At 48.8% G+C, this 24,215-nt stretch overlaps 5 protein-coding genes across 6 annotated transcripts in view; 1 reads left to right on the plus strand and 4 right to left on the minus strand.

Moving 5' to 3' along the window:
* LOC131216495 (uncharacterized) overlaps positions 1-4,587 on the minus strand; it is a 31,307-nt gene extending 26,720 nt beyond the window's left edge. Inside the window, exon 1 of the mRNA XM_058211005.1 lies at positions 4,314-4,587. Within this exon, the coding sequence (XP_058066988.1) occupies positions 4,314-4,334 (21 nt within the window). The 5' untranslated portion in view covers positions 4,335-4,587. The remainder of the gene's footprint in view (positions 1-4,313) is intronic.
* A 3,697-nt stretch (positions 4,588-8,284) lies between these two features.
* Positions 8,285-9,221, plus strand: LOC131215356 (uncharacterized). Its single transcript, XM_058209743.1, has 3 exons — positions 8,285-8,365; positions 8,430-8,588; positions 8,670-9,221. The coding sequence occupies exons 1-3, from the start codon at positions 8,285-8,287 to the stop codon at positions 9,219-9,221; spliced, it is 792 nt and encodes a 263-aa protein (XP_058065726.1).
* Positions 9,222-10,691: 1,470 nt separating this feature from the next.
* Positions 10,692-13,129, minus strand: LOC131215357 (sodium/potassium/calcium exchanger 3-like). The gene is made up of 4 exons (XM_058209745.1): positions 13,036-13,129; positions 11,949-12,436; positions 11,086-11,866; positions 10,692-11,017 (listed from the first exon to the last, which is right to left on the minus strand). The coding sequence occupies exons 1-4, from the start codon at positions 13,127-13,129 to the stop codon at positions 10,692-10,694; spliced, it is 1,689 nt and encodes a 562-aa protein (XP_058065728.1).
* A 1,455-nt stretch (positions 13,130-14,584) lies between these two features.
* Positions 14,585-17,916, minus strand: LOC131216227 (sodium/potassium/calcium exchanger 3-like). Its single transcript, XM_058210660.1, has 6 exons — positions 17,478-17,916; positions 16,691-16,945; positions 16,491-16,627; positions 16,250-16,420; positions 15,781-16,183; positions 14,585-15,716 (listed from the first exon to the last, which is right to left on the minus strand). The coding sequence occupies exons 1-6, from the start codon at positions 17,593-17,595 to the stop codon at positions 15,046-15,048; spliced, it is 1,755 nt and encodes a 584-aa protein (XP_058066643.1). The 5' UTR covers positions 17,596-17,916; the 3' UTR covers positions 14,585-15,045.
* A 1,702-nt stretch (positions 17,917-19,618) lies between these two features.
* LOC131206930 (sodium/potassium/calcium exchanger 4-like) lies at positions 19,619-23,446 on the minus strand. 2 transcript variants are annotated; one of them, XM_058199640.1, is made up of 6 exons: positions 22,778-23,446; positions 22,515-22,702; positions 22,280-22,427; positions 20,560-20,769; positions 20,251-20,448; positions 19,619-20,180 (listed from the first exon to the last, which is right to left on the minus strand). In XM_058199640.1, exons 1-6 carry the CDS (start codon positions 23,289-23,291, stop codon positions 19,744-19,746), a joined length of 1,695 nt encoding a protein of 564 aa, XP_058055623.1. In that variant the 5' UTR covers positions 23,292-23,446; the 3' UTR covers positions 19,619-19,743. The 2 variants fall into 2 exon arrangements, with proteins under 2 accessions (XP_058055623.1, XP_058055551.1); XM_058199568.1 differs by having other exon boundaries at positions 20,251-20,484.
* Between the last annotated feature and the right edge of the window lie 769 nt (positions 23,447-24,215).

Raw genomic sequence — 24,215 nt, forward strand, 5'->3', positions numbered from 1 at the left:
GGTGTTGTTCGCCCATTAGCCATGGCTCTCTATCCCGTGGCCGGTGCCGGTTCTGGGCATACATAAATACGAGCATACATGAATGGAGCATGTTGTGCTTACTTTTCCTTGTAGGTCCACTGGCCGAGAAAACGCTGGCCGCCGAGTGACACAAGTCGTTCACAGCTGGCGTAGATACATTTTACGGTTGTTGCATTGTTGCACCAGTATGACCCGGCCATGAGCTAGGGCTTGATTCAATATCACTCGACAGTGCTCTACACCGGAGCATCCACATCACAGCCCACTGTCAATGGAACATGCAAACATTTGCCTTCACTCCGGTTGATCGCCACTTAACGCCCTCGGCGGTTCGGCAATAGAGTCGAACCCGTTCGGTTCTGCTCCAACTTTACGCACTCCGTCAGCCATTTCACCCATCTCGCGCGAAAGTACTCAACAAACGCATGTTTCAAATACTGGTTGGTTGACACATTTTTAACGCAACGCCTGTGACCGGCATCTTGCGATCATCTTGCGCGCATTTCTGGCCGAAAGCAACCACCGGTCGAGGGTTGTCAATTTCTTGTGGGACAAAAAGTGGCCACCATTTCGGACCAAGCAACAATTAGTTCAATCTGCAGCGTGGTCCACAGGAACGTGTGTTGTAACAACTGCATCTCGACTCGGGCCCCGCTGGTCACTAGTGGTTCACCGAAGGACAGGTGTGGTTTTCCACGGCGCGTACTGCAAGCTCCGATTTTCCCACCAACCACTTGGCCGTCGTTAGCCGGAGTGGAGTTGTTGAAGAGCAAACTAAATTAAAGCCAAACCCGGTGGTGTTTGACAAACTTTGAGCTGTTGCTCGTAAACTCGTAACACTCGCCAGTCAGTCTGTTGTTTCTCCGCGTCTCAGGTTTTGCTGAAAATTGAAGCGAGCCATACGTGAAGCTGGTACAGGCACTGTTGTTACATTACCAGTCGCGTTTCCACTTTTTATAGAGCTATAGTTTGCATGTGTTCAGTCGTACATTTTTTTCTTGAATTTGATCTTCATTTTCAGTTGTTGGTGTTTTGTTTGCTCTTTTAGACGTTGTTAAGTACATTACGTTATCGTTCGTAACATGTTTGTATTCGATCTTATAAGTTAATTGGAATTTTTCGTGGCGTTTTTTTGTTATTAAACTAAATATATTTAATAATATTTAATTAGAATAGAATTTTAGCGGAAGGAATCAGGTTACATATGGTTACTATAAAAATACAAAAAAAAATATTGTTTGACAGGATGTATTCTCTTTGAAGAAGTGTATGGTAGCATAGCTCTACTGAAATATCAATAACGATATCGGCCAGCTCTCGGGCTCTCTCGGTCTACAAATATTTCCATCCCGAAAACCAAATCATTACTTCGAAAGGAATCTAAACACTCTGGGCGCCACTAACCTATGGTCTCCGATCCGATTGCACGCATGTTGCCGTGCCGGGAGTATCATACGAGAAACATGCTCCGGCACCCGGTCCCGCCGCAACCGTGTACCGTGATCATAAATTCGCTCGGTTAGTATTAGAGGATGGAGTAACATTTATTTTCCGAGCCCCGAGATAAATGAAATCTGCCCAGCGCCGGCGTAACAACGGTGTTTGTGGTTTCACTGATTGTATGCGTCGTTACTGTTTTACTTTTCGCACCTTGAGGTGGTTCGGTTCCATGATTCTCTCACGGCTAGATTTTCCCGATGTGTTTCCGCCCGATGTGTTATCTCCGTTTCACTTTTCAAATCACTTTTCCTCGAGCACGTGAGGCGTTATTTAAATTAATACCCCTAATGACTCATAAACAACGCCACACGCGGTTCCGTTAAGTGATCGCAGCGTCGGGCGCCGTTAGCATAGGAAGACCAGAAAAAACGGACAACGCAACGCAAATGAATAAATATATAACACCCAAGACGTCGGGGATCTCACCTCGCATACGGAAGTGCTGCACCAGCGAAGGAAGTTTAATGCACCTCCATTTTCCCGGCCCGACAATGGACCGGGCTGCTTCCGGTGCGCGCGGACATTCTGCCCTCATATACACACGCCGTGTATGATTTGTGTAATGGAATGGAACTGACTTTCCCATCGCTCCGAGGGGTGGCCGGAGCGGGGACTCTGACTGACTGGAGACGGTGGGACTGTCATTAAAAGGTGTACTTAAGGCGGGTGTCCATTGTGGCCAAGGGGGGCACTCTGCCCAGTTTTGGAGGAGAGCCTTAATGCCGCCTCTCGAAAGTAGCTTCACCGGTCTGATGTCTTAATACGCTTTTTCCGTACTTACGGGCAAAGGGTCCCGAGGCAAGGGGAGAGCACCCTATTTCATAAGAAATGATCTGGAAGATACCTAAATTGCCCCCATTACTGTGGCGCTCGTTCATCGCGCGTCTCTCCACAGTTCCGTATGAAAAACAAATGATAATGATTTTCCAACGCACGGCACGTAGTGCAAACTTCCTTCTCGCGAGACTCATTTTCCCATTTTCCTGATCGGTTCACCAGCAGTAAACATAATTGAAGCTTTATGAAATTAGTGAAAACAAAAACAAAACAGCACCGCCGGCCACATTTTATCAGAAGGTTTTGCTCTGCGCCGTGCGCGTCAGTGTTACGGCGGCAAAATGGTCGAAGGAATTTGCTCGGTTTGTTTTTGTGGAGCACACATTGAAAACATGAAACATATGCTAATGAGCAAAAACGATGGCTAGCTTAATTTGCACTACAAAAAGTGCAGACCATCTGGTGGTCTGGAGAACGAAAAACTTCACTGCGCGGAATGGTTAAAAACCGGGGAACTAATGCGCAGCTGGAGCGGCACCCCAGAAAGGGCCCATATGGTACGTGCTGGCTACGATCAGTTCCGGGCGCCACAGTTTTCGCGCTTGTCCCGTGTCATCAACACATTGGCCGGGGAGTTTAACTGGCGCAGAGGCCCTACCAATGAGCGACCGTCTTACGCCGGAAGTAAGCGTAGAGTACACAATCAAGCGATCGCCCGTTTTGGAAAAGACATAGAAAAGGACCAAGAAAAAATCCATAAACACCATTAAATGATACCAAAATTTGAAAAACTTTTAAAAATATTCCCGAAATTCGAAATGCAAGCGATTCTTTAGGCAAAACAAAGCCAACGATTTTCTCCTTGCGGCAGAGATCCCTGATCCTCGACGATTTCCAGGTCGCATACGATAGCAAAGCCAGAGTAAAATTATACAACAGCAAGGACTAGTTTCGTAATGTTGGCCAAACTCAGCAAGTCTGGTAAGACCATGAGACCTCTTCAAGTAGCCAGATCCTGCTGCTATGCTACGCTCTTTGCTGCACTCGGCGGTTGCAGTTGCCAGACAAGCATGCAGCAGTGAAGCCGACGTTAGTTTAATGTAAACTCTTAAGCTCAACTTTGTTCGCTATAGTTAGAAGCCACTCAAAGGAAGGTTTCGACGTAATGGGGCGAAGTAAGAAAAGGGCCCCGCATATGTTTCGGACCCTCGATGTGTGGAAGAATGCTAGCGGTCGGGTTGATCAAATTACTTCGCCCCTTTTTACCAGGTTTTTGTATTTTCAATTCCCTCTTCCAGTTTCTCGCTTCATCTCTCTCTCTCTCTCTACTCGTGTTTTTCTTTGTATTTCCCTTATTTTCCCGACCCACGGGCGTCCAAGAGATACTGTTTCGATGTTGTTTCTGTAGACGCCCCGATCGCAAACGTAGACAGGAAATTAGAATGCGTCCACCTGACGCACGGTGCATCATGAGTCGACGGAAAGTCGGGGCAGAAGCCGGCCCAACCCGGCGGACTGCGTGGTGCGATTGGAAAACGATTATCAATTTAGCCGAAAACGATAACCTTCAATCAGAGCGAGTTACATTGCTTGCCACAAATTTGGCCCATTATGCTGAGGCTCCATTTCGAAAGGGAATTGAAGATAATTCGCTCGACTCGTCCACTTTAGGCTTTTTATAATACAATTGTGAAGATACAGGTGTTTTTAGCGATTTCCTCGCTATCCGAGGAAAACAGGCAAAAACACGTAGTAGAACATCTAATCGCGCAAAAATTGATTCGATCATTGATTCTTGCCGGACGCTCGGCCGGACTCGCGGTCTGCGTGGGATAATCATTTGATAAGCCTTGTTTCGGGCCCTCTCTATTAAAACGTTACACAACCGGGGGTCCCAACCGGCGGATTTTATTGCCCGTAAGCCGGATAGCGAAAGAGAATTCTGCCCTTATCAGCCACCGGACCGATTACTATTTTTTGAGCGCACAATTCCCATATGGCGCCCGATAACATACCTCGATTCCGATTTGTCGCATGTTTGTTGGTGTTCTGAAAGTGAAGACGATCCAGCGGCTGTCGCAGATTCGATGGTCCTGGCCGGCACTTGTGAGTTCACCAGTTTAAGCAAGGCTTAAACCTGTACCTGCACAGCTGATCAAACTTTTCGGCTGACGCGACACTGTTAGGTTTTGGGTTCCCAACAAACGGAGACGCGATAAATAAACAATAAACGAAAACGCGCACTTCCAATCCTCTCTCTCGCACTTTGTTTTGCTGCCCAGAAATTTGAACTAAATTCTAGCACTTTTCCGCGTTGTCACAACGAATGACGCAAATGTGCCGAAAAGCGAGCACCACTCTTTGTTTTTTGACCCCTGTCACAGGTTTGTTGGTTCGAAGTGATCGTTTTTGGATGATCCGCGAAACGGATTATTCGATTCGGTGCGTTAGCCTACTGCAACGATGGTTGCCGGAAATTTGTAACCCTTTTCACTCCGTAACTGTCGCCGCCGAGGACGAAACACTCAAACCGTTCTGTTTTTCTGCGTTCAACACAAAACCGGTCCGAATACTGTGAACGGGTTGACGCAAAACGCAACCGCACACTTGAATTTTTGGTTTTGAAATAATTTTTTTCGGTTGTTGTTATTGACTTTTACAGAGATTTTGAGCCTGAAGCTTCTTTTTGCAGGTTTGTTGGTTTGTTGGGTTGAAAATGAGACAGGAGATTTCTTTCGCCACCAGTTTTGCTAACAGAGACCAGGAACGCAGAGAGAGAGAGGGAAAAGTTTCTCTCTCTCTCTCTCTCTCTCTCGTTTCTCTGCGCTCTCTCTGGTTTTTTCGTTCCCGGTCTCTGCATTGGAAAAAGAGAAAGAGCGAGGGAGCGAAAGAGAGGGAGAGAGAGAGAGACAAAGAGAAAGAAAGCTTTGGAAAACTATTATTTTAATAATTCTTTTTAATTTTGAATAACTGTGTTTTGGTGACGATTTATCGTTGTTCGAAATTATTTTTAAAATCATACAAACTTTTGTTACACATTGCAACTCAATTTTTTATTGAGAAAATATTGTAATTTTCGCTCTCAAAATTCGCTCGCACTTTTTTACTCTCCCAAAGAGAGAAATAGCGCCAGACGAATTTGAGCGAAGCGAGCGAGAGCTTTCAGAGAGAGAGCCACGTGCGCGCGCGCTTTCGACGATGAAAAGCTTTCGCTTTAATTCCAACTGTCAACTGGACGCGTGGACAAAATTTGAATCAGAATTAATGGTGCACGTTGCGACAGCACGTTGTTAGGAAAAGAATACTAGGAAACAACAATAAAAGGGCTCGAAAAAAAACCATAAGCTCTACCGTGAAAAACGGTTTGCTGTCTTTTGCTAACCGGCTATTGGTCTCGCGTCATCGCGGGTTCCTGAAGGTCAACGCAGCTAACGGTAGAGTAAAAATCAATTCCGACCAATTCCGGGCCAGTCCGATCGCTCATTATGCTCATCTCGCGTCTGTTCCTGCTCCCCGTCCCCGTTGATTGGAATCCGTTTTTATTTTGTTCGTTGTTATCCCGGTGCGCAAAAGTATTCTCCGCCAGCGCTCGTAATGCAGCCGGGTTTCGATGCATAACTAAGTGCAGTTGCGAATTATGATAGCGGTCGATGTGCGGGGCTTGTTTGGCTTCGGCGTCGGCCTTTTCTCGGTAGTGTAATTTGTTCGATTGGATTGGATTTCCTTCCGCAAACCAGAAACTTGTGGTGATTGGCCAATCGCCCTGCCCTGCCCTGGCCGACCGCTGATCACATGCGCAATTTCATCGGTTCGCGCCAGAGGGCTTCTTATTATTGGTTGAGTGTGAATGCGTAAAGCTAACCGCCACGTTGCAACTCGTCCTTCAAGTAAGGGAAACGCAGCACAATGCCATTTTCATCCTCATTCCCATTTTCCCAAAACTAGGGAATCCATTTCGAAAAAGTGCCGCTTGTCGTGCACTGGTTCGTCATTTTCTCCGACTTTTTTTTGGCATCACAAACAAGCTGCGTAAATCGATCGTAACGGGTCGAAAGTTCGATTCGATGGCTTTCTCATCGTAAAAGAAACTGAAAAAGTAATACTTTATATTCGCACCACACGAAAGCCGACCTTCGCCGTGACCGGGCTTCAATAGGAGAAATGCGCGATTTTTTTGTTTGGGAATTCGTTTCGTTTTGCGACTCCATACTCTCCGTTAGCTGAAGCGCATATTTACGTTGACTTTACGATCGACAGTCAGTCGAAATGGGGGAAAACTATTTGGACCTTCTTGTGACCGATTGTTCGTCGCGCAAAGCTAAACGGATGGATCGAATTCATGCGAAGACGGAAAAATAATCACCCAACAATTATCTCAAGGTTGCCATTATCTGTTTGGCGATTCTCAGAAAAAGCTAATTCGATCGCATCAGTCGAATGCCGGCGGTCCATGAATGAAGGGAAACACCAATTTAGTGTAGTTTTGGATATAAAATAAACTTTTTGGGGTATTGTTAGAACTCTTGAGCTGTTATGAATGATCCCCGATTTAAGGAAGGTGCCCAACGAAGGTGCGAAACGCGATCGATAGCCTCCAGTATAAGCAATTGAACAGCAATGAATTTTGGCTAACTTTCCTCTGCCAGAGATTTCAACAAAGGGGGGGAAGCAAATAAGGCAGTAAACCATAAACAAAAACCATAAACCGGAAGTGCACCACTGTTTTCTTGCCAAACTACACTTTCACTGTTGTTTATCACAGCAGGGCCGACAGCACAAAATCAATGACCACGAACGCACTAATCTCTATATGGAGACCCTCATCGTGCTCATGATTTCGCTTTTCCACTGCGGGTTTTCCAATCGGACCGATGGTGATATCACCGATTATGTATGCAGCACAGTATCCCGTGGTCAGCTTCACGAAACTAGTTCTGCTCTCCTTTTAGCTAATTTTCCTTCACTCCGCAGCCGCATATGCTGTCGATTAGGGTTTTTATTCAAATAATTGCAACCACCCCGTGATCCAGATAGGGAATGAAGCGAAAGAGCATCCAACGGATGTTCGGATCGATATCATTCCAGTGGCATCCGATGCGGCGTATGTGGGTGAATTATGAGCGGATCAAAGATGATCATGCTCAACCGCAGAGGCAAATCATTTCAAAGTAGAAAAAAGAAAAATCAAACAAATTGATCTGATTTTGGCTGAGGAGCAAGGTAGCGCAAAACTAGCACAAACGGTAAAAACACCAATTGGCCAGGGTGGAAACGTGATAGATATGATGGCAGATTAGCACGATGCTCACATGATCACCCCGAACCAGCCATTACCGAAAAATTGCCCTCGGCCCCCAGGAATCAATCAGTTTGCCGGCGATTTATTGCACCGGCACCGGTGTTTGGTTTGGCTTTCTTTTTCCGGTTCAATATTGTTTTGTTTTGATGAAGCGGACGGAAAACTTTCATTTCTTCCGTCCGAACTTTATTGGGATCGTCTAACCAAAAGCACAGAGATCGTAAGGAAAGAGAAATATTGTATAAACGTACTTTACAGTACGCAATTCGATATGCTTTTCGGTACTGCACTGCTATTGTGTACTTTCTATCGCGGTTCTAATTTTTACAAATTATTTCCTTTTCAAAATACACGATTCTGAAACGCAACATGGGAACTTTTCCATTCAACCACGAATTTGGTTAATGCACGGATACTTTGAACGAAGTGTGGGGAAACATTTAAAAAATCGACACATTTATGTTGAAGTATAAATTAGAACAAGAGATTTTTTCATTTATCTTCGGCTTGGGATATATTTTGCAGTAACGGATTTAAATTTCGTTCGATTCGAAATTTTAACTTTCAATCGTTTTCGACCACGCAGACCATGCAATCGAAATCAATCAGAGTAAGCTGTGTGCCGAGAAGAATGGAAGGAAACAGCAACGAACTCTAGTGGCGAATTGTTGATCGTGAATTCCGAAAATGAATGTCGCAAAAAGCCGCAAACTAAAGAACCAATGCATTGTGGAGCTGGAGTGCACGGAAGATTCGGAGCCATTCCAGGTAAGCGCTAAGCGCCTGCAGAAATCCTTGTTTAATTGCACTTTCAAACTTTTCTATACTCCAGAAAAGGGTGGTCTCATTCTACACTGGCACCGAAGCACTGGTTAGCCGGTTGGACCGGAAGCCACCGATCAATAAGGACAAGACTCTGTATTTCAGTAACCGAGTCGTTTCCCGAAAGCATGCTGCTCTGTTTTATCTAGAGGGCAAGTTCTATCTGAAAGTAAGTTTCTATGCAGACTCTTAGCCAGACTTAGCACGAAAACATTATAAAAAATTTCTACCAACGCGGTGGTAATGACAGGATTTAGGAAGCCGTAATGGATCGTACCTTAACGGCGAACTCATTGGCTGTGCGGAGAGTGAAGTGCAACCAACCGAAGCACGAGAGATCAAATCTGGTGACGTGGTTCGATTCGGAATACCTCGCACAACCGTCACCTCCGGAGAACTTTACAAACCCATCGAAGGACGGCTGACACTTACTGCGCCAAATGATTTAAGGGAGAGAAAGAGTGCCGGACCCATGAAATGTTTCACCCCCTTCGAAGGACATCTGGAGCACGCTGAATTGCCGAACGTTTCGAATGAGGCTCCTGTAACGACGGAAGAAGAGCCCAAAATAGTAAACTCACCCAAGAACGCCCCGAAAAGCCTTACCCATCAGGGGACTGAAACGGAAACGGTCAAATCAAGTGATAGTGAGACACAAACGACCGACGATAACGATGCCAACAACTTGAAAAGCCACCAGAAACTACTGGCGCAACGCTGTTCGTTTCTGCAAACAATCATTCTCTGTATGCTGATCATAGTGGCCTACCAGTTTCATCTGTTGTTCTTTTCCATTGATTGAAGTTAATTAATCGCAGCTAAATTTGCAATATGTATTGTGTGTTCATTGAAATTGCATTAAAACAGCGAATTTTCATTGCTTCTAAAGCAAACCAACAACTTTTACGAAGTGTGTATATTTATTAGGTGTGCCGAAAAAATTACACTTCCGTTCTTGAGGCGAAAAATATCAAAACTTTGGCAGCCTAATAGATCATAATTTATTTATTCCCAAGCATTTAAGCTGTCATCGAACAGACACAAATTTATTTTAAATCTATCAGCGCAAATGATCGTGAAAAATGGTTTTCCAGATTAATTTGGTTTTCAAAAGTTCCAGTTCCAGTTTGTTTTTCAAAATCCATTGGCCGTTAGAGTGGCGCCCCTTTGTGTATGCAATATCTTAACAGCTAGCAATTCACGTTTGAATTTGGTAACTGATCGACGAGATTTGAAATGAAAGAGATAGCACATTGTTAATTTGGGAAAGGCAAAACATTGATACACACTGCTCTGCTAGGCCAGCAGCAACCAATGGAGACCTATCCAGATTCATTCATAAAGCGCAGCTCTTATCTCCATATCCGAAATCAATCCGGAAGTAACGGTCAACGACGCAACGAGATACCACAACAATCCGTCGACAGCACCATTTTCTGGGCTGGTTCTTATCAATTCTTCTAGCAACCAGATACCTGTTGCGAAGGGCGTAAACTGGTGTCTGTGTTGTGGAGAGAGATGCACACCGTCTGACCGATACGTGTCTTCCAAATTATCCTAATGGGGTCGCCGGCTAATGAGCGTACCGGTTTGGGTCGAGATTTCGTTTATGATGCCAATCGAGACAGCGGCGGCATTTGAAAGCGCTTGAACTGTGTCAATATCAAGAGCAGTTCCTTATCAAGATTACAACGGGTATCGATCATCTAGCTTGGTGACCGCCGTCGGAGAGGTCGAGGGCATATCTCTCCGCTATCTAATAAACCACGATGCAATCGTACTTTTATCGACCGAACCACTTGAAGCCGCCTTTTGAAATGCTAAATACGACACGTAATTAGCTTACGGCAAGAGCTTGTTACTGAGGGAACCAATGGCTAGGTTTTTTTTAACCAACTTTTAAAGTTTCTTTGCCATTTCCATACCTTAACAAGTGGTTTATTACTGTATTGTTTAGTAGATTACTCTTCTACATGAATGTAACAGAGATTATAAATTTGAAACAATATGAAGTCTTAGGAATGATTTAGATTGAACCATATTTTATGTACAAACATTGGTTTAATTTTTTTTGGTAGTTCTTTCTTCATAATTACCTTCTTCTGTTACCGTAATTCTTTAGCGATTTTTTATCACTCATCGATTCGATGGCGCGATTACGACGGTGTAGGAAGCACTTTTTAAATGCTTCAAATCCATCACTTTCTAATTAGAACCAGATTGCTGCAGCGGCGGCAGTATGGTACACTACGTAAAGGGACAGGGAATCACACTAGCACCTGTTGTTGGCGGGGAAGAACACGTCCAGCTCGGCCAGTATCATGAAAGTCACAATCAACAGATAGCCGATGGCCAGAGCCACCCCAACCAGCTTCCGGAGTGTGTATTTCGCGATGTACAGCACCAGGTAGAGCGTGAAGATGGCGACGAACAGGGCGAGCACCGAGTATTGCACGCCGTATGAAGATATAGCGATGTAGGCCCCGGTTGATGGGCCACCGTCGATCATGGTTCGTATGAACCAGGGCAGACCGAGCGAAAACAGGATCGCCAGCGTGTTGGCACCGAGCGAGTTCGAGACACCCATCGCACCGTTTCCTGTGAATTGCAAGAAATTGCCGTGGTTAGCACTGAGACTGAAAAATCCAACCGATGATCCTGCGTACCTTTTCGGATCATCGTCACCGCCGAGGCGGCCTCTGGCATGCAGCCTCCGAACGCCAGAAACGTCATGCCCATGACCGTGTCCGGTATGCCGAACGTGAACCCGATAACGGAGATCATCCAGAACACGACGTACGCGCTCAGTCCGATCCAGCCGATGCAACAGAGAAATGTCAGTGGGTACAGCCTCCGAAACCGTTGCGGATCGGGCACAGTGAAGAACACGACCAACCGGTAGGGCCAGGTGAAGAACCACAGCACCGTGCGCCAGTTGGCGGTAGACTTGGCCGGTAGGTGCGTCAATTTAAGCCACTTCTTGCTGACCGGTGGCCGTTCCACACTACAACCGTCGCACCCGGCAGGCACATCCACTACTTGGGGTGCTGTTGCTGGTGTGCTGTTCTGCCCGCCACCATTCTCCTGACGGTATCCTGTCGACATCTTCTCGGGATAACCTCCACTAACGCTCACCATCACTTGGTTGATGCTTTGCCCGAGCACAGCAATCGAACACTTGCGATCCACTTCCGGTGCCACATCTTGCGGCACTTCCAGCTCTAGGCGACCGCAGAGGTTCCACTTGTGCTGAATGTAGCGTACCGCAATCGCTTTCAGCCGATCGTTCTTGAACATCACCACAAAGTACAGCACATAGAAGATGGTAAAAAGCATTGCCTCGTACCATTCAATCCGGCCATCCCAAACACACACGACCAGCAGCGAGGTGGAGATGCACACGATGATGGAATCGCGCGTCAACGGCCACCAGTCCAGCTGTACGTGCTGCAAAGACACGAAAAGCAAACAGTTTACCATCACGCGAAAGCTGTGCGTAGGAGTCTCTCTTGGCTCGCCCCAATCGTACCATCTTGGTCAGCATCCCAACCAGCGCCGCCACCCCGAGCGTGTTGAACAGCATCGAGCCCATTATCGTGCCGACTCCGATGTCCGAGTCGACCGCCAGCGTGCTGATGGTGTTGGTGAAAAACTCCGGCATCGAGGTAGCGGTAGCCATGAAGGTAGCGGCCGCCACATCCTGCGACAGTTTCAAATCTTCGCACAGACGCTCGACCGAGGGCAGGAAGTAGTCGCTGCAAACGTACGCTAGCAGCATGAAGAAGTAGACGGCGGCCAGGAAGTGCAGCACGATGGCTCCCTGTAACCGTTGCTCCTCGCTGAACACGTCCGGCGGCAGATCGTCGAGGCTCGTGGTGACGATACAGATCGACGGTGACTGAGATTCATTGCCCGTCGCCGTGTCGTCCACCGATTGGTCCACGAACTCGATCGTTGCCCGGGCGACGGACGTTTCATTCTCCAGCCGGAGGGCATGATGTGTGACAATCTTTGGAACTGCAAATGGATGGTAAAGTAGCATTAGTTTCGGACCCTACCCGGAGATAAATTTCTGGTTCTGTGGCTTCTCCCCCCAAAAAATCCCCCCACCAGCGGCAAAGTATCCGCAACACTGCCACAAATAACTTGGCGTGGCGTAACTATGTCTCCGATTCAAGTGCGGCAGCATGGACGTTGTTTGCGTAGCCCGCCTACCACGGGAGACGATCACGTTTTTCCCGTACCCTTGGTGGCCACTCAAGATGGAAACTACTTCAAGTTTTACAGTTCGCTCCCTTGGTTCCATGTAAGGCGGAGGAGACACGGCAAATGTTTAGTCGCGACTCGTAAAGTGTGGTACGGAAGACGCCACATTCCCCTTAGTAGGCAATGCGAGACGTTCGTTATGGTAGTAAAATGATAACGTTCTTCCAGGAGGCGACGCGCGCATCATTTCCGTTTGATGGACGTTCATCGACAAACACGGGCAATTTCTCGTAGATCCCACGCAAAACACACTGTATTTACTTGGCCATCGCATCGTGCATTGGTGAAGGTAAGTAAACTTAAAACCGTAACGTAATTTCACTTTAATTTTATCACCACCAGCCCATTACCGAATATAGCATTCAGCGACTGCACACCAAACACTATTAGCAGTAGTGCGATCCTAGTAGCCCGGAGACTACCTTCGCTCGGAGAATACTTCATAACTTTTCATCAGCACTCACACGACCGGAGTACTAGGTAAAGAACTTTACGCAATATCTGGTGTCTATATTCACTCATGAAGCGAGAGAATGACAAGGTGCCTTGGCTTTCTTCACCAGCGTTACAAAAGCCCTAAAGCCTTTTTCAGTCACACCTTGGCGTGGACACCTTCACATCGGCAGATACAGCTGCCTTTGATGGGCGCCAAACAGCAACTGCCGTGGCGGGGGGCTGAGCAGCCCAAGGAACCTAGCGTCTTCTGGGGGATGCCTACTTGATGGCACTTGATGGTGAGTAATGCTATCAGCGGTTCCTCAAGGGTTCGGTAATTCTATCTATTTCAACGGGCGCTATCGATGTAAACGGTTAACAACCTTCACTGTTTATGTCGCTGTCGAGCGCATCAGCTGTTGGGCAGCATTCTGCCGGTGGCGTGGCGTGGAGAAAGGACAAAAACGGGTGAAATGGTACGATCTGGTATCAGAGGTTGTTCGGGTGTTTTTCTACAGGTACTGCCGGGGTTGAGCTTAGAACGGGAAAAGTCCTAATTCGAAACTCCTCCGACGCCTGCGCCTAATGACGATTAACGACCGTCAACGTGGGACGTTCGGTTCAATCCGTCAGCACGGAGAAAGTGCCACAGGTAGCGGTGCCGGCTTTCAGACAGGTTCGGCTCGGAACACCGCTTGGTATCAAGTGTCTGCGAAGACGAGCTCTATTCGCAGCTAGCTACAATTGATTACAGCTAAATGTGCCACTGGCAATAACATTCAGGAGCATTAGTGTCAAGCATTACTTCAAGTACGCCAATCGTAAGAGGTCACTAAACGGGATAATTTAAGCTATCTCAACGGCTCTACGGTAAGTAACATTCAAACAACAACAAGAGTCCCGAGTTCGGCATTCAAACTTCTCGCTTAACGCTCATCGATTGCCTACATTTAGGGGCGTCGAACATGGCGGGGCTTGGAACAGGATTCATTTAACATCGGAAAAGTGCGCCAAAGGTGAAGAAATACGAACCGCTATCTGATGAACCCAAGGTGGCAAGGCCACCGGTTAAAAGTCACACAGAACCCGCGTACGTAGATAATGGATGTCATCGATTTGTTAAAAGAATTAGATAAAAGTCATTGCTATCACGGTGGTTTACGATGGGAATGGATTATGACGGGGCAAATTACCTCCGATAACGGTGAACGTGATGAAGGTTAGCTATCGAGTTCTATTGTAACGTTCGCACTTGTATTGTACCTCTAACAAGGACGGCGCAGATTTTAAAATTTTGTCGGGCTTCGATACTTCAATCCGTATCGGCTGTCATCTTTTGAATGAAACGGTAAACCAAACGCATGGAACCGAACAACCATCGCGTAATAGTACAATCTGGCGGAGTACCTTGCAAGGAGTATTTTTCATTTATTACAAAGTACCAATTGTTACCAGCTACCAGTTATATTTTGCTAGCTTTTTAGATGCCCTGCAACACACACAGCACTTGTTTTGAACACTACACTTTTATGACAGACTTATCCCTGCCGAGCTAACGTCGGTGTAAATATTAGTTCTTAACGCGTGATCGCTGCAGCCAGTCTTGAGTATCGCTAGGTCACACGGTCACAATGTATAGAACTCGTTTGTATCCAAACCTAACACAACAATGACAGGTTTGTCGAGTGCACCCGATTTGACGTCACTAACAACCACGAAAACCAACGGCGGCAGCATAAATTGCGCGCGTTCTGTGAACCACTAGCCTCGCATTAAGACATGTTAGACAGTTTAACTTACGTTCTAAACCACTTTTCTAAACAGGACACACTTAACCACTAAATGGACGCTACCAAGATGGGAACGATGGAAGAGTGAAGCCTAGCTGGGAGTATATTGATCTGGTCGAGAGATACATGCGCCGGTCAGCACTCGTCACCGGAGGGAATGATAACGTCCAGCTCGTTCAACACCATGAACGTGACGAACAGCGCGTACCCAACGAAGAGTATCAGGCCGACGGTCTTGCGAAGCTTGTACATGGCAATGTAGATCACCAGGTAAAGGAAAATGACTGCACCGAGCAGCGCAATGATCGAGTACTGCAGTCCGTAGGATGCGATCACCATGTACGCGTTTTCACCGCTGCCACCGTCGGCCAGCGTGCGAATGAACCACGGTAACCCGAGCGAAAACACGATCGCCAGCGTGTTGGCGCCCATCGCATTCGAGATGCCCATGGCACCGCTGCCGGTACGGATCACCAGAATGGCCGAGACCGCTTCCGGCATGCAGCCACCGAACGCCAGAAACGTCAGCCCCATCACGGAGTCGGGAATGTCGAAGGTGTACCCAATAATGGTCAGCAGCCAGAATGTCATGAACGCGCACCCCGCCAAATAGACCACGCACATGATGAACGTAAGCGGGTACCAACGGCGTGTCACGGCCGGATTGGGGATTGTGAAGTGCGTAACGAATCGTAACGGCCAGCTGTACCACCACCACGCGGCCCGGTACCACGTTTCCGACGAGATCTTCCAGAGCGTCATGCTTTCGTACTCGCCCGTATCTTCCACCACGTGCCGAGTGGGAACTGAAAGTACAAAGCGCGTCAGTGAATGCGGATAGTGCTGTGAGGACGCACCCTGCATACTTACTCTGCAGTTCACCCATCCGCATCTTGGTTTCCGCCATCTGCTCGGACAGGATCGACGCCGTCGACGGCCGGAAGGCCGGCTTGTCGAGCGTCTTGCGCGGCAGGTTCGAAACGGTCGGCAGTTCCGGTTGCCGTTGCGCCTCTGCCGCGATTCGCTCGTCTTCCTCGATGTTACGAATCACGCGAGCGCACAGGTTCCACCTGACTTCGATATACTTCTTGGCCAGCTTCATCAGCCGCTTGTTCTGGAACATCAGCACGAAGTAGAGGAAGAACAGGATGAAGAACACCATCGCCTCGTACCAGTAGATCCGCCCATCCCAGGCGAACCCGATTAGCAGCCCGATGTGGGCCATGAATATGAAGGCGTCGCGCGTCAGGGGCCACCAGTCCAGCTGAACGGGCTACGTACGGCGGAAAGGGTTTTCAAAGATTAGTTTGCGCAACCGACAGCAAGGATTTCGACGTACCATTTTTGTCGCTATGCCAGCCAACCCGGCCACCCCGAGCGTGTTGAAGAGTAGCGAGCCCATCACCGTACCGAGGCCCATGTCCGAGTCGGCAATGAACGTGCTGATAGTGTTGGTGAAAAACTCCGGCATCGTGGATGCAATCGCCATAAACGTGGCAGCCGCAACGTCCTGTTCAGGAAAACGAAGGAAATTGTTTGAAACGACGGGGCCCAGTACGCTCGGCGAACGCGAACCTCACCTGCGTTAGATTTAGATCCTCGCAGATACACTCGACCGACGGCAGGAAGTACTCACCGCAAACGTAAGCGACTAGGGTGAAGAAGTAGATGGAACCGACAAAGTGCAGCACGATTGCGCCCTGTAGCCGTTGTTCCTCTGAAACGGAAACGGGCATCGCGGTTAGCTTCACCTACGGAGGGGCCGGAGCGTTCTACTCACGCGTAAAGATGTCATCGGGCAGATCGTCCATCGCGGAATTCTCTTCGCACTCGAGTTCCTCGGTGCGTCCGTCGGGCAGCACCTCATAGTTGATCCGGCGCCACGGATACCAGTGCCAGGTGAGCTTCTCTAGTTCGATTCTTTCGTTGAGCGTCAGATGTATCGGGAGTGCCGCTAGGGTAGTCGTGTTGTTCTGGAGTGGAGTTGTGCTGGAGTACAGCGAAGCCGTGGTCGAGTCATCCAGTCCGGCCGCAGCTACAACCGAGGGCGAATAATGGAATTCGATTCTTTCAGAGCTCTATTTACATCAACCGTAACTAAGGCACTATCGTTTGCACTAAATGAATGGCACATATTGCGTATAGTTTCTGTCCTAAATTGTATCCTTATCGTATATCCCGTATAACTTGAGCTATGGTATGGTAGAGAAGCACTTCATTCTAGATGAAGTGATTGATCCTCTCCAAGGGATTTAATTTTTCGATTAAATACCTTCCGTGACGAATATGAACAACTATTGGTAGGAAACTAAACTGGATTGAACTGTTTAAACTCCTGATAGCTGAAGGCCCGGTACAGGATTTAAAAATAAGAAACGAGTTCAAAAATAATTATATAGGAAAATTTCTTGACTTGAACGATAAACTGCCCCTTTTTGGGACAGATTAGCGCTTCGCAAATAGATGCCCGACCGATCAAATATTCGAACACATTGATCATTGTAACTAATCTTAACCACGCATGACAGTTCGGCTGCAGATTGTTATTGATTAGTTATACATTTTACACTTACACAATCTATCCACGTCGTAGTCACGGCTGTCTATCAACACCATGCACATGGCCACGGGCATCAAAAGCACCAACACACTGACCACCGACAGGCGGCTCGCTGCCCGGGCCATTCCTGGTTTCTAGCCACTAATTCAACACTGGACGGTTCCGAACACGTAATTCGCAGCTCACTTTGGATACCTTCCACTGAACAGATACCCGAACTCGATCTCTTCTCACTCTAACGGAACCGTTCGGTGGCGACCTGGCACCGTTTTGGATCCGTTGTCCACGTGCGGCAGGGTTACTCGTTGTGGGGCATTTTCTGCGTGGCCACTGCACACTGACACGCACACTGCTCTTTTGTTTGTTTTGACCGCAAAAGACACTACCTCATTGTCGCACACAGCACCCTTCTCGCATCAATCTCGATCTCGATCCAGATGAGTATCACCACCATTCACTATCGGAGTAACCGAAGTTGGTCGCTCGACACTTGCTGGTGCGATCCTGTGGCACTCGGGGGGGCTGTCCCGGATTGGTGGGTTCCGGTGTACCGTTCGGTCGCTGATCGGCGCGCGACTGCTGCTATAGCCAGTAGGTGAAGGCCTTTTTTGCCCGCTGCCCAACCACAACAAGCCGGGCTCACGGGCACAGGCCACCGAAGCACCTGCCACACCGTTCGGGCACCATGCCCCAAGCGATATCTGGATACCCGATTACGCGCACTTTATCGAGTTGAGCTCACACTTTATCGGCCGATTCCGATTTATCCAGAACGGTCACAAATAGGGTCGGTGTTGGTGCCCGATGAGCAGCGCAGGATTACGCTTACGTCGATGCCATTTACCGCCCTTCTAGTGATCGTGACTTTAACGGGCTTGATCAACAGTTAGGATGATGCTTGCATGCGAGAGGTAAAACTAAAATCTCCCAATCTCCAAACTCTTTCCCAAGGCATTGGAATTGAAGAGAACCCGTGTCCAAGCGGCATAGATCGCCCCATAAATGAGATACTTCAAACAGCCCAAAATCCCAGCCAAATCTGTCTCCAGGCTAAAGGTTCACGGCGCCATAAATAAACAGAGAGAAAGATCCACCATAAACCGATTGAAGGATAACCGATGTTACCGCGTCTGGTTTTATTGCGTTCGGCCCTAAATCTGGTGCCACAAAAATCACGATGATCTCAAGCGATTTGTCGACCCAGATGAGGTTATAACGTAAATCGGACGCATTCGTGACTTTCTCCAAGCGTTCAGGCTTCAGGTTGATCCTTACGTGTCCCGAGCCCCTACCACGACCGCTCGATATCTACACCCTGGGTGTGCGCAGTGACTAACGAATTAATCAGTTAGAACATGTCGTAAAACGAGACCTACAGCAAAACGCCGCATAATCTTCCATCAATGACATTGGGCCGAAGGAAAAAGCCCATCGACCCCCCTGGTATCTTCCTGTATGAGTCATGCTTTATTACCTTCGGTATTACCATCGTTACTTGCACTCTTTTCGCGCGGCAGAGTTCCTTGATGGGTGTGCAATGTTTGACCATTCCTACCGACCGGGCGCCTTCCATCGTACACAATGCGAAAAATGGATGTTCCGCATTGTTATCTGACGGTGGTGACATGAAAGTTGTTCGCAATGAAAAAGGCAAACAAAAATCGATTGGTGATGGGAAAATAATTGGTTTATCACGGGCCACGATTGAGGATCCCGGAATGACGTGCGCTAACGGCCCGACGATAGGCTTAACCCGGTCCGATTGCTGTATTAGCGGTGGGCGCACGTTCAACGAATCATACATCCTTTTCACTGTCGCTACACGAAAGCTGATATCTGAAATCGTACTAATGACGCACATTTCGGGAGATGTGTATCGATTATACCTTTGCTTCCTCAATCGTCAGGTCACACACGAAACACGTGCCCGAGGTGATTGATTAGAGGTCCTTATGGTTCGCATCGTACGCAACACTCTACGATGGTTCTTTTCGAACGTACCTTAAGCAGTGTCGCTGTAGAGCTGTGGTAAAAATTCTAGTAAAGTAACAGGGGAACATATGGCTGCAACCGTATTCAGGATCCTGAACTTGCTCCTGAAGGTAGGCACAGCGCATATAGTTCATTTCCATATTTTTATTTCCTGGAATGTCAACATTACATTCGTTAGCTTCTTACATTATCAGATTTATTCATTATCAGATGGCATAACTCTATTCCACCAGAGTATCATTAAACGAACGCTAGCTTTAGTCCTTCAGCGAGGCAAACACTCAGTGTGGACAGGTAGGAACATTCACTGGGAAGAACACATTCAGCTCGATCAGACTAGACACGGTCAGGAAGCCGATATACATCGACAGACAGGTGAGGCCCACCTTCCAGTCGAGCTTGAAGCGATTAAACCAGAACGCCAAATACAGACCGCAGAGTGTTGACAGTAGCGAAATCGCCGAGTACGTCAACCCGGACGAGTTAAGCGTGACCCAACGTTCCCCCGGCACAGCGGGGAGGGCGAGCGACTTGATCAGCCAGGGCAACCCAAGGCACAGCAGAATGTCGAACGTGTTCGAGCCGATTGAATTGCTGATGCCCATCTCACCGTGGCCCTGATTGGTCACGATAATACTGGAGACTGCCTCCGGCACGCTAGTTCCGGCCGCCAGGAACGTCAGGCCCATCACCGAGTCCGGTATGTCGATCGTGTCACCTAATGAAAGCAAGGCGAAAGCATTAGAACAGCCAACCAAGAAGCAAAGAAATGGCTAGCTCGGACTTACCAACCACCGTTATCAGGAACGCGACGAAGTACGCCGTGATACCGATCCAGAAAATGCAGGCGAAAAACGTTACCAGCCGCAACCGGGGATAGCGCCGACAGTCCGGTATGGTCGCCCACAGGACGAACGTAATGGGCCAGCGGCAGATGAACGTAGCCAGATTGTCGTCCCGGTGGTTCCACGGAGACGTCGCTAGCTCTGGCGGGATGGGAAACAGTGCGTCCAGAAGGCGGACTTTATCGGTGGACCAGGTTCTGGTGGATAGCTCTCTTGGATCCTTGGGTGCGCACACCGTCACACACAACTTACCGTAGTCCTCGAAGCTGTCGTCGCTGGCGTCACTGTCACACACGTGGAGCGCACCGGTGCCATTCTTGGCTCCGGGGGCGACCGATTTTCCGTTGGCCCCGTTGGAGAGCAAGGGAGAGATTTCTGTCACTTCCGTGTACGGGCGAACGTACGACTTCCGGCGGAAGGTCTTCGACATGAAGCGATTGATCGGATCGTTGCAGTACATCGCTGCCGTGAGGAATGTGAATGGAATTTTGGTCAATGTCTTTCAAATATGTTATGTGAGTTAATATCGGATTACTTCCAGAAAATCTTCAAACTGATTTCCATTTTCGCTTGTAAGGAGAGAAGCCGAAGAGAAGCCCAACTCAATGGACTACGTCATTGGATACGCTCAATCAGCGGCGGTTAGTGTGGACACAGATAACGGACCACAAGCTTTAAATCCCCGCCAGCGGGAATCAGCGACGGAAAGAGGAGTTGACCGTTGACGTCATCCGTCGTCGGAACGTCGTCGGTCGGAAGAACTTTGGACAGCCAACCGTCATGAGTTGATTCATGGCAGGAGCAATATTTACAAAACGATAAGTTAATTGTTCCTAATCCATTTCAGTGCCTCTCATCTGATGTGAGGTTACAAAAATAATTGAATGCCCATTTCCGTACCATCTCGATCTTGGAACCACCCCGTAACACAAGAATCAACCGCAATTCTGTAGGAATTCCGTAGAAAGAAGATGTTTTCCCAGAAATGCACACGCAACATGCTATCTTCCGAATCTTGCTCGGAAACTGCCCAAAATCTCCCGTGGCCCGTCTAAGTCAAGTTCATTGCCATTTCTACGAACGCCCCGAACCGAACCGAAAGATTACAACTTAGTTGTGCTCGCGGACTCCGGTCCCGGGAGGCAACAATGTTGCAAAATGGTCCGGTCCAGCCAGATCAAACATTCAGGTGAACCTGGCGTTTTATCGGCCACCGAGAATGCCCCACACCGGTCAACAAAACGAGGAGCTGCCCAGATGCAATTCAAACAGAGGTGAGATTGAGGACACAGCAACACGGTGTGACAGGTGGGCAGGGAGAGAGCGAGAGAGAGAGAGCGAGTGTCGTGTGTTTCGCGGTTGGGACCAAAGATAAGGCCATCACCTGGGACTGCCCGGGAGGCCCACGGGAACACCACGGGGGCAGTTTGGAGTTTGGAATCGGGGGACGTAGTGAAGCTCACGTTTGTACTTTAGAATGCAACCGCGTTGCGAAGGCTTATACGCCGTGATTTACGTCGTCACTTAGATTCCACGTTCGGGCGCTCCGATTGATGCGTCGTAAGCGATAACGCAGGAGTAATCGTAAACATAATTCGCTTCTGTACTACGAACGAAACTGTCCTTTCTCGATAAGATTTCCCGATGAGACGGCTGTTTTCAGAGGGGTTCTTTTCTATCAATGCCGCCCGCTTTTTATTACGCTGACATGAGCGATGAGGCCCAGAGAGGAATGTTTTGATAAAGGTAACGCGATAAGTAGCAACGTAAAACTGGGACTGGGAAAGCCTCAACTTGTCTGGTACACACACACGGCTATGGACCAGGATCTTCCATGGCAAAAATAGGAAGGCACGGCCACGGCGACGGTTGTCTGTGAATAGATACCAGACCCGCGTAGTTCGCCACAATGGCTGATTTGTTGTGAACTTACAGTAGAGTGCGTAACCCAACAACAACAACGGCGACTGACCTGCAATGTACAGGATGTAGGCTGAAACGAGGATCATGGCTTCGTACCACATCACTCGACCATCGTACAGCACCGCTATCAGTCCGATAACCGCCATTCCGTACATCAAGGAGTCGCGCGTAACAGGCCACCATCGTAGCTGCACTACCTGTAAACGCGATAGTTTGGAAAGTATGAGGAGAACATCAGCTCACCGCAGCCGGTTGCATAACTCCGGGCGTTTCCGGGCGCTTACCTGTCCGCCGAGCAAACCGCACACGGCCGGCACGGCCAGGATGTTGAAGACGGCCGATCCCACGACGGCCCCGACCCCGAGATCACCCTTCGTCACGAACGTACCGACGCAGTTGATGAACAGCTCCGGGCTGGACGAAGCGGCAGCCATAAACGTCGCTCCGGCCACATCTTCCTTCACCTGCAGCTCTAGAATGGTGAGAAACGTACAACTGAAAATCGACTACTCCAAACGACGGGCACACCCGCTCGCAGTCACGCTACTTTTGCACATCAACTCGATCGCCGGCACAAAGTAGTCGTCGCACACGATCGCGAGCAGCCAGAAGCAGTAGCAGGCCACCACGACGTGCACCGCGATCCAGCCATGGCGCCGATCCTCGCGCGTAAACCCATCCGACGGGAACTCGAAGATGGCCGCCGGGGTGCAGTTGCGCTCGTGGTCCACGGCCTCCGTCCCATTCCCTTCACCGCTCGGTGTCGTGCTCGGTTCGAGTCCGACCTCCGGCAGAAGGGTGCCGTTCACGAGCACCAACAGTTCCAGTTCACTCTGGGGCACGCTCAGCAAGCGACGGGCGGCACCGGTGGCCGCTGCCGGACGTACTACGCCATCCCCAAGCCCACCGCCATTCGGTGGTGCGATCGCTAGGTTGAGGATCTGCAGCGATCCCAAACACAGCACACACAGCACGCGCAGCACAAACGCTAGCCGTACCTTCCGATTGCGGATACCGAACGACCGGGTCCCGTTTGCGGTGCTAGTCCTAGATTTTACCATCGCACGCGTCACCGAACTCCTGGACCTGAAGTCGCTACACGTACACTCGCGATCGATCGATCGGGACAATCACTCTTCACAGCGCACCAGCAGCAGCAGCAACACCGAACGACCAACACTCAACAGCAGCCACCGGTTCGGCTCTCCGTTGGTTGGGTGCGGGAGAAAAGAAAGTTAATCTGCTCGTCCGGGGTCGCTTTTATACCGTTGGTCGACGCACCTCGACAGCACAGCCGCCCGCCGCGTCGTGTTTGCGATCCAGCGGACCTGATAACAGGCGACCATAAATCAACAGCATCTCTCGACGGGGACTGCACACGGGGATCCTTCCACAGGTTAATTTCGTCTCGCTCGGATGGATGGCTCGGTCAACCTCTTTTCGACGTTCTACGTGGATCTCTCTCGATCGACGAGGCTCTAGATCTGTGCTGTCGGTGTGAGCAAACACAGATCATGTCGGGCGGGAAACTTCCGATGGCACCGAACTACAGTTCTCGAACACTCTCTCTCCAGTACGTGCCTCCTATCAGCGCCACGGACGCAGCCTCGGGAAAGGAATTAGAGTGTCAACATGCACGGTGCCACATTCTAATGATATTTTCCTGTGGCTTTAGATCGCCCCAACAGATTTGACCTTCATGCCAGGCCGCGTGCCAACATCCGGGACTTCGCGTTTCCCCTCCACTCGAAATAATGGAACCACCACGTGCAGGAGGGTACCTTAGGAATGTAACATGTATTTCATTAATATGTGTACTATAGTTTTATTTCACTACCTCTTCTTGATGGTTCCTCGTGGGTTTTGCTATTTTGCGACAGCAACAAGCTTCTACTGACAGTACAGGTTCTATTTTTTTTAACTTTATTTCTTTTCTCTTCTCGCCAGGTGAAGGAGCTTGCCCGTGCGCGCCAGTAACACACTGT

This window comes from Anopheles bellator, chromosome 1 (assembly GCF_943735745.2).
Source record: "Anopheles bellator chromosome 1, idAnoBellAS_SP24_06.2, whole genome shotgun sequence".
Taxonomy (NCBI): Eukaryota; Metazoa; Arthropoda; class Insecta; order Diptera; family Culicidae; genus Anopheles; species Anopheles bellator.

Excerpts from the sequence above, each read along its gene's own strand:
- LOC131215356 (XM_058209743.1), top strand. The coding sequence starts at position 8,285 with ATGAATGTCGCAAAAAGCCGCAAACTAAAGAACCAATGCATTGTGGAG. Across the intron at positions 8,366-8,429 it reads AAGATTCGGAGCCATTCCAG|AAAAGGGTGGTCTCATTCTA; the intron begins GTAAGCGCTAAG and ends TCTATACTCCAG. Across the intron at positions 8,589-8,669 it reads AGGGCAAGTTCTATCTGAAA|GATTTAGGAAGCCGTAATGG; the intron begins GTAAGTTTCTAT and ends TGGTAATGACAG.
- LOC131215357 (XM_058209745.1), bottom strand. The coding sequence starts at position 13,129 with ATGAAGTATTCTCCGAGCGAAGGTAGTCTCCGGGCTACTAGGATCGCA. Across the intron at positions 12,437-13,035 it reads GTCGCTGAATGCTATATTCG|TTCCAAAGATTGTCACACAT; the intron begins GTAATGGGCTGG and ends ATCCATTTGCAG. Across the intron at positions 11,867-11,948 it reads TTGGGATGCTGACCAAGATG|CACGTACAGCTGGACTGGTG; the intron begins GTACGATTGGGG and ends GTGTCTTTGCAG.
- LOC131216227 (XM_058210660.1), bottom strand. The coding sequence starts at position 17,595 with ATGGCCCGGGCAGCGAGCCGCCTGTCGGTGGTCAGTGTGTTGGTGCTT. Across the intron at positions 16,946-17,477 it reads CGTGGATAGATTGTGTAAGT|CTGCGGCCGGACTGGATGAC; the intron begins GTAAAATGTATA and ends CCTCGGTTGTAG. Across the intron at positions 16,421-16,490 it reads AGGATCTAAATCTAACGCAG|GACGTTGCGGCTGCCACGTT; the intron begins GTGAGGTTCGCG and ends TTTCCTGAACAG.
- LOC131206930 (XM_058199568.1), bottom strand. The coding sequence starts at position 23,291 with ATGGTAAAATCTAGGACTAGCACCGCAAACGGGACCCGGTCGTTCGGT. Across the intron at positions 20,485-20,559 it reads CGACAGCTTCGAGGACTACG|TCCGCCTTCTGGACGCACTG; the intron begins GTAAGTTGTGTG and ends CCACCGATAAAG. Across the intron at positions 20,181-20,250 it reads GTTCCTGATAACGGTGGTTG|GTGACACGATCGACATACCG; the intron begins GTAAGTCCGAGC and ends TGCTTTCATTAG.